The sequence below is a fragment of the Trichosurus vulpecula genome, chromosome 1 (assembly GCF_011100635.1).
Source record: "Trichosurus vulpecula isolate mTriVul1 chromosome 1, mTriVul1.pri, whole genome shotgun sequence".
Lineage (NCBI taxonomy): Eukaryota > Metazoa > Chordata > Mammalia > Diprotodontia > Phalangeridae > Trichosurus > Trichosurus vulpecula.
In genome coordinates this window covers 231,967,376-231,976,118 of record NC_050573.1, presented here as the reverse complement: position 1 = coordinate 231,976,118, position 8,743 = coordinate 231,967,376, and the positions used below count along the sequence as shown (strand labels likewise).

General features: G+C 40.1%; 1 protein-coding gene across 1 annotated transcript; it reads left to right on the top strand.

Moving 5' to 3' along the window:
* The first annotated feature begins 5,893 nt into the window (after positions 1–5,893).
* LRRC30 (leucine rich repeat containing 30) lies at positions 5,894–6,796 on the top strand. The gene has a single exon (XM_036751743.1). It carries the CDS (start codon positions 5,894–5,896, stop codon positions 6,794–6,796), a length of 903 nt encoding a protein of 300 aa, XP_036607638.1.
* Positions 6,797–8,743: the final 1,947 nt, after the last annotated feature.

Genomic DNA, 8,743 nt, shown 5'->3' with positions numbered 1-8,743 from the left:
TAAGTACAGAGTCTCATCACTCTTAAATTAATGGCCTTGCTTTCTGCTATGAACTTAATACTCCGAATGCTGATCTGGTGTTTGATTGCTTTCTCCCTCTTCCGCCCTTTTTTTAATCAAAGTATCTTTTCATTTCCTTTTTTACTTCTTTGCAGTCGAGCATGAACTCTGCTTTGACGCATTAGCCTCAAAAGGATCTGGCCACAAAAGCCTTCATCTGATGACCAGCTATTTTTCTTTTTCCATTGAGGGCAGGACGAGAAGAAATGGATAAACTTTACAGCATGAAAGACTGGAGTGATCTATGAGGGCGGATTTCCCCAGTAGCAAAATGTGGAGAATCCTGGTGTGACTTCTATAACCTCCATCTTAGAGGTTCCTTTAAATCCTCATTTACTTGGATGATTTAAATACGGTGCCAGAGGGGATAGATTCTGTGACCTCTGATGATCCCATAATAATAGCTAACATTGAGATAGCACTTACAGGATGCCAGGCACTATGATAAGGGCTTCACAATTATCATCTTGTTTGTTTCTCACAACAACCCTGGGAGATGAGAAACTGAGGCAAACAGGGGTTAGGTGACTTTCTCAGGGTCCCACAGCAGGTCTTCTGGACTCTAGGCTCTGTGCTCTATCCACTGTAGTACCTAGCTACCCTACCCAGTTCTATGATTCTACTTCTCTAATTTAGGGGGTCTTAATCCTTTTTGTATTGTGGATACCTTTAGCAGTCTGGTGAAGCCTGTGGACCCCTTCACAGAATAATATTATTCAATGCACAAAATAAAACAGAGAGAATTACAAAGGAAACCAACTGTATTGATATACAGTTATCAAAATATTTTTTTAAAACAAGTTCATGGATCCCAGGTTGAAAAAAAACCCTGCTCTAAGCCAATGCCTTTGTCTTTTAGTTAACCAGGGCAGGACCGGCAGCTAGGCATCTGGAGTCATACCGACTAACTCAGCATCTTCTGTTTCATCAGAGCCATGGGGCCCAAGGGAAACATACCTGAAAATATTCCTGCAGACTCATGTTACTTTCTGTCTGGCTCCTGAGCCACAGAGTGAAGCCAAGAATCAGGGCCAGGGCCACTGTCATATGGCCTGACTTGGCAGGCTCAGAAGGGTCCGCACTATTTTAATCACGCCCTCCCCTTTTCACAGCTGATTCCTTTCAGTCATGTTACTCTGAAAGCTCTGTCTAAAATACAAGCTTCATGCCAACTAACTGGATTTTTTTTCTATTTTTTTATTTCTTTAAAGTGGAAACTTAGCTCCTGGCCACACATGGAGCTAGAGGCCCTAATATCTTTAAAATAAGTTGGTCTTGAGCATTAATAATTCTCCTTCAAGATAGCATCTTAGAACCAAGTTTCCCCCCTCCCCTGCCTTCCCAGAGCCATCTGAATGAGGTATTAAGGCTCTCCATTTGAGACCAGGCTCGACTAAAAGATGAAACTGATTTGGCTTGTCTGACGAAGCATTTGTTAAATGAGCCACTATGATAGAGGTTAAATCAGAAATTCTATGATCAGCCAATCTCACAGAGGATCTTGGTAAAATACTCCTGGGGGGCTCATTAAGCAGATAAATGTCAAAATATAATAACAGAGAAGCAATTAAAAATAAATAGGAAGCTCAAATAACCTCCTGTGCTGTTCCTCTCAAGTCAGATGGCAATCAGAGCCCAACTCTCCCTGCTCAGCACCACAAGCATTTCTTAAGCATTTACTGGGTGCCCAACAGTCTGTGCTATGATGGATACCAGAGAAAACATGGCTTCTACCTTCAAACTCCTTCTAGTCTAGGTGGAGAACACACAGGACATTCAATCCACACTTAGCCCAGGGTGTGGCACACAGAAAGTGCTTTGTAAATATTTATTGTCTGGTTGGTCCTTTGGTTGTCCTTTGCTCTCCAGGAGGACTGAAATGATATATCACTACGCTAGAGTCAAGTTTCAATGTGTCTGACTGTGGCTGATCAAACCAAACGAGCAGGAATGCTCTACCACAGGTCGGGCACAAATAGTCCGTGTGAACATTTGGGGTAGATACTCCAAACTTGCACATCCTGAGTTTTCTTTGAGCTGTTTCAATTCTGCTTTGCTCGTAGAGAACAGCACCTTCTCTGATGTGGGCATGCCATGCTGAGCGGTCCTGTGTCTGAAACCACTTTAGCAGTCTGGTGAGGCCGACTGACCCCTCTTAGAACGATGTTTTTAAAGACTTAAAATAAAATACTCAGGATTACAAAGTTAACTAATTATCTGGAAATACAGTTATCAAAATACTTTTAAAAAACAAGTTCACAGACCTGAGGTTAAGAATCTTTGAATTGGGGCATAATTCCAAGGCAGCAAACTAGACAAGTGTAGGATAATGTCATATATGTACAATAAGTGTTAAGGGGATACAGGGGAAAATTACTGTGTGGGGTAGAGTTAATTAAGAGAGGCTCCATGAGGGGCGCATCTTGAGTAGATTCGTCGAAGGAAGAATAAACTTAGTTTGAGAAAATGGAAACACAAGAACATTTTGGCCAAAGGAAACTGCATCCAAGGCACTATGAAGTGTTGTTCAGTCATTTTTAAGTGTGTCTGACTCTTCATGAACCCATTTGGGGTTTTTCTTGGCAAAGACGCTGGAGTGGTTTGCCATTCACTTTTGCAGCTCACTTTCCAGATGAGAAAACTAAGGCAAATAGGGTTAAGTGATTTGCCCAGGGTTACAAAGCTAGTAGGTGTTTGAGGCTGCATTTGAATTCAGGACTCCAGGCTCCACCTAAGCTGCCTTGTTAAGCATAAGGGGTATTTTAAAGAGTACACAGTACAATGTAAGCATATGGAGGGCAGGGACTTTGTAATTGTAACCCCAGTACCTAGCTCAGTGCCTGGAACTTAGTGAGAATCAATAAATGCTTGTTGATTGATTAGCATTTGCTTGCTAGTAGTGGATAATTAAAGAGAAACAGTGTAAAATAAAGTTGTATCAATAAGGTGAGGCCAGTTGATAGAGTTATGAAATACTAGACAGATAAAAGTGAAGCACAGGATTGAGGCAACTATGTGATTTTTTAATTTCCTTCTTTCCTTCCTTTTTCTTTCTTCGTTCCTTCGTTCCTTCGTTCGTTCCTTCCTTCCTTTCTTTCTTTCTTTCACTTCCATCTTTCCTTCCTATCTCCCTTCTTTCTTTTTTCTTCCTTCCTCTTTCTTTCTTCCTTTCTTTCTTTCTTCCTTTCTTTCTTCCTTCCTTTCTTCCTTCCTTCCTTCCTTCCTTTCTTTCTTCCTTTCTTTCTTTCTTTCTTTCTTTCTTTCTTCCTTTCTTTCTTTCTTCCTTTCTTTCTTCCTTCCTTTCATTCTTCCTTTCTTCCTTCCTTCCTTCCTTTCTTTCTTTTTATTTCTTCCTTCCTTTCTTTCTTTCTTTCTTTCTTTCTTTCTTTCTTTCTTTCTTTCTTCCTTCCTTCTTCCTTCCTTCCTTGCCTCCTTCCTTCCTCCCTCTGTCTCTCTGTCTCTCTCTCTTTCTCTCTCTCTCTCCCTCTCCCTCTCTCTCCCTTTCTTTCCCTCCTTCCTTCTCTTTCTCTGTGTGGTAATATGGGTTTGGGGGGCAGAACAGTCTGAATTTTAGCTCAATTTTATTTAAGCAAATGTAATATTAAAGTTTAACTTGACCATTGGGAATAATAAACTGATAAAATGTGCATAAAGAAATGCTTAAATTTTACATACTGTGTGAAGAAGAAGGTAATGTAAAGGACTGTCCCTAAATTTCTTCCCAGGCTTCTTAAAACCAATAATAAGCCCAATTACTTACGATAAGTTCAATTTTGCTTCCTACTACTTTCTTCAGTAACAAAGGTTAGTTCGGCCTAAGTAGGAATGTAGGGACGGCTGGTGGCCACCAAAACCAAAATCAAATAAAGTCATGGCTTACCTTAGGCAGACAAAGAGGTAACTTACTGCATCTGTTGAACAGGAAGCAAAGAGCCCTTTTTACCCAGTGTCTTAGGTGCCTTTCATCTCAGACCTGAGTGAATTAACAGTAAATAGCAGTATTTTTTGTATCAAGGCCTCAACAGAGGCAATGAGCAACAAGCAAGGTACAGAATCCAGGCTACAAAGGTAATTTTTTTCCCCTCTCTTCCTAATATCTGTCAACAGTTATAATGTGTAGACAGAAACAGAAAAAAGCCACGGTGAATGAAGCAATTATTTTTAGAGATAATAATGACCATTTAAACTTTTATGTAAAACTTTAAAGTTTATGAAGAGATTTCATCACATCATTTGAGACATCCTATTTCCTATCTCTGTGCCTTTCTTTGCATAGGCTTCACTTTATGTCTGGAATGGACACTTCTGCTTCTTGGAACCTCTAACCTCTCCTCAAGTCCCAGCACAGGGTCTACCTCCTTCAAGAGACCCTTCTCGATTCCATGAGCTGTGATTGTTCTTGCCAAAATTACATTTATGTACTAAAATGTATTTTTGTACTAAATATGTATGGAGTACATATACTTGTACTAAAATATATATTTGTACTACATATGTATGGAGTACATATACATGTACTAAAATACTTTTTTGTACTAAACATGTATAGAGTACATATATGTACTAAAATATATTTTAGTACTAAATATGTATGTAGTACATATATACTTAAATATATTTATGTACTAAAAATAATAGTATCACTTTGAGCTATCAAAGCTTTAAACTGCACTAAAATTTGTGGGACTCTCTACATATTTCATATAGACTTATCTGTGCATTGTTCTCTGCCTCCCCTCAATAGAATGTAAGTTCCTTCAGAGCAGGTACCATTTCATTTTTGCCTTTTTTCTTCCCCATGCCTAACACAACGTCTGGCATATAGTAGGCATTTAATAAATGCTTATAGAATAGAATTGAATTTGAATCTTGAACCAACCCTGTGAAGTAGGAAAGATATCATAGCTATAATTAAGCCCATTTTGCAGTAGAGGAAACTGGGGCTAAGAGAGATTAAATGACTTGAGGAAGAATTTGAACTCAGGTCTTTGGACTCCTGGAAGATTTTGAACTCAAGTCTTTGGACTCCTAAGTCCTTCACTCAAACCATTATGCCACCCTATCTTTTCTCATCCTATTTTCAGTCTAAAACCAGAAGTAGCAACACAAAATGTTTAAACAATTGTATGAACCTAGCTTTTAAAGTGAATTATGAAATTGTCTGATGTATTATTATTATCATTATTACTATTAACTTTTTTGAAACTCAGATTTCCCATTAGCATTTAGAACGGGTTTAAACCAAACAGGCCCAGAGGGATCAAACCACATCTTTAAAGTGATTCCTATTCCTTATACCAGTTTCTTTGCTGTCTTTGCTTCTTCATCTTCTTCAATTTCTTCCTTTTTTTTTCTTCTGAGCTCATGTTAATTGCCTGCTCAACTGAGTTACCCAAGAAAAGCTGAGATGGTAAAGTTATATCCAGGCTCTCTGTGACCTGCTTGCAATGAAGACACATATCAGTTCAATAAAGCTCAGACAGAATGACAATGACAGCTGCCTCATGGCATTCAGCATGAAGTGAGCAGATCTATTTAGCAGTTTCAGGACCAAGTGTTTCATTACAGCCCGGCTGCTCTAAGAGAAACAACCTAAACCCAGACTAAAGTGTTCCACTTCATCATTTACTGGAAGGCTCGTGTTGACCATTCAAAAGTATCTCTATCTAGAGGGTCTTCTAATCTTGACTTTTTTCACCAAATTTCCCGGAGCTAAAATACCCAGTCAACACGTTGTTTGCCCAGACTTCCAGTCTGCAACTGCTTTAGGGCTGGTGGTAGAAGGAGAAACTCCCTTCTCAGAAGAGTTTGCTATAGGGCCCAAGAAGGTGTCATGGGGGCCAAGCAGTCCAGCGATGTCTCCAAGAAAAAGGACCCCAAGGGAATATTGCTGGCAAAAAAGAGACAGAAGTTTTCTCAGTGGGATGATGTCCTTGTGGGAAAGGACCCAAGGTCACTGCTGAAGAGGGGCATGAGGCATATCAGCTTCAGTTTGGTCACCAAGGGAATGACTGACATTCCCGACTTTCTGTGGGGGCTGTCTGAGATCCAAAAGCTCAACTTGTCTCATAACCAGCTCATGGTGGTCCCGGCAGAGGTGGGAAAACTGACGAGGATCGTGGTGCTGAATCTGTGTGGGAATCGTATAAAGAGCCTGCCCAAGGAAATTGGGCTACTCAGGAGCATGAAGGTTCTGTTTGTAAACATGAATTGCCTGACAGAGATGCCACCCGAGCTGAGCCTCTGTAAAAGCCTGGAAGTTTTGAGCTTGTCCCACAATTACATCTCCCACCTCCCCTCCAACTACTCAGAACTTTCTGGATTGAGGAAATTGAATCTGAGCAACAACTGCTTTGCTCACATCCCCATCTTCGTGTTCTCACTGAAGGGGTTAGATTTCCTTCACGTGGGCTCCAACCGGCTGGAAAATATTGCGGAGAGCATCCAAAGCCTGGTAAGCTTACAGATCTTCATCGCCGAAAACAACAATATCCACTCCTTCCCAAGGTCCCTCTGCTTAGTTACAACACTTGAGCTGCTGAACTTGAACAACAATGATATCCAGACACTACCTGATGAACTCCACCTGCTCAGTCGATTGGACAGGATCGCCTGGAATCCCATGGACAAAGGACTGCATATTTCTCATAACCCTCTCGCCAAGCCTCTGCCAGATCTGGTGGAGGGGGGTCTGGACCTGCTCTTCAGCTACCTGAAAGACAAAAAGCATAGCTGATTTGTCCAGTCGAAATGTGACTATGGATCCCCCTCACCCACACTCAGTCCCATGGGTGTACTTTCCTGGTCTGAGATTTCGACTTCATTGCTTCTCAGTGTTTGCAAATGCTTTTATTTCAGACTTGCTGAATAATCGTCGAATGTGAGTGAATTGTTCTATGGGGATTATTTATTTTAAATCTGTGCTGGTCATTGCTTTTGTTTCTTATAACCTCCATAAGCTATTTGAAATTCTTTCTGCATCTACATTTTAAATAACCTTTGTTTTTCCTCTTAAAGAAAAACACGTGAAGTCTTCCTAAAGATCAGTGAGATCCAGTTTGTAGACTGGAAATCTGTAGAGAAGGGTTCTGCTCTTCAGTCTGCCACTGAAAGGTAGGCCATTTTTGCTTTTAGAGCCTCAGTTTCCCGATAAAGGGTAGATTGGGACCAGCACAAAACTGAAGCTGCCCTGGTCTCACCTGGATGAATCACTGACCAGGTCATAGCCAAATAGCAGCAATGTCCTGCTACCATTTTAAAGCAATTCTAAAGTCCACGTTGGCATGACAAAATTTGATAAGCTGTAATACCAGGTGGTTGCTTACCTATGTTTGTGCAAGGCAGAGAAGTGAAATACATCTCCTAGGTAACATAACAAATTCATTTTAATGAAAATTTTTAACCTTGTTTCTCCTCCCACATGCCAAAGTTTGTTGAAACAAATACTAACCAATAACTAAATCATTGCCTCATTCTACTATCATCAGGAGAGGAGGAAGAGCCACCTCCCTCAAGAGGCATTTCTTGGTTCCTCAGTAGTTAGTGACTCCCACCCAAATGACTTTGAATATGTCTGGTATGTATTTTGTGTTTATTTATGTGTGGACATGATATAGCTCTCCTATTCACCCCCATCCCTTAATAGAATGTAAGCTCCTGGTGGGCAGAGACTATACTATTTTCTGTGTTTTTTTAAATATCCTCAGTGCCTTGCATAGTGCCTGCCACATAATAGGTGTTAAATAAATGTTTATTGAGTGGAACTGAATAATTCAACAAGAGAATAAGTATTCTCTTTCTAACTGAGAGGTAGCTATATTTACCACCTGCCTTTCAGGGATGAGTGTTTAAAAAACTCAAGGATGGCATTTGTAAAGCATTCTGGTTTCTTCAGGCAGAAGGCACTGTAAAAAAATGTGATGTACTTTCATTATAGACAAAAACAGCTGTCAGTTGATCAAGGACACTGGGATAAGCAGCTCCACTGTTCTTATCAGAGTGGCCAATGGAGTTTAAAGCTCAGCTGGCAGTCAGGGACACCTGAGTCATTAACATTTCATCTTCTAGGAGATAAATGCCTAGAAGAAAAATGGTTAATCAGGAAAGGACAGTATCTTTGGATCATCAAAGGGCCAGTTATACTAAGTGATTGACTATTTGTCAATAATTGGACCATATTAATATTAGGACTTGTGCCAGTATTTACCTCTCTTTCTCCTAGCTCTGTCTCCTTGCTTCAGGTGATGACAGATTCTTTCAGAGCCTCTGTGTAGGCATTTGTAAAACGTTTTGTAGCAGAATGCTATTTGAGCAGTAAATTAAGACCATAAAAGTTCTAACTTTAAGAATATAAGAGCATCATCCCAGCTTCTACACACTCTGGAACCACCATCCCTCCCACAAGTTGCCAGAGTAGTTGTGGGTAATTCATTTGGTGGTTCCAAGTTTAAATCATAGGATCTTAGACTTAGTGCTCATCTTTGGGAACTATTTAATAAAATAAATAAAAATACAATAACATGTAGATAATGTTAATATGTGGTTTTCTAAGTCAATATGTGCCAAAAAGAATCCTTGTGTATGGTTTAGTGGTCCCCATTTCTATTTGAGTTTGATATCCCTGATCTAGTGCAACCACTTCATTTTATAGATGAGAAAAATGGGGCCCAGGGAAGAAACATGA

Excerpts from the sequence above, each read along its gene's own strand:
- LRRC30 (XM_036751743.1), top strand. The coding sequence starts at position 5,894 with ATGGGGGCCAAGCAGTCCAGCGATGTCTCCAAGAAAAAGGACCCCAAG.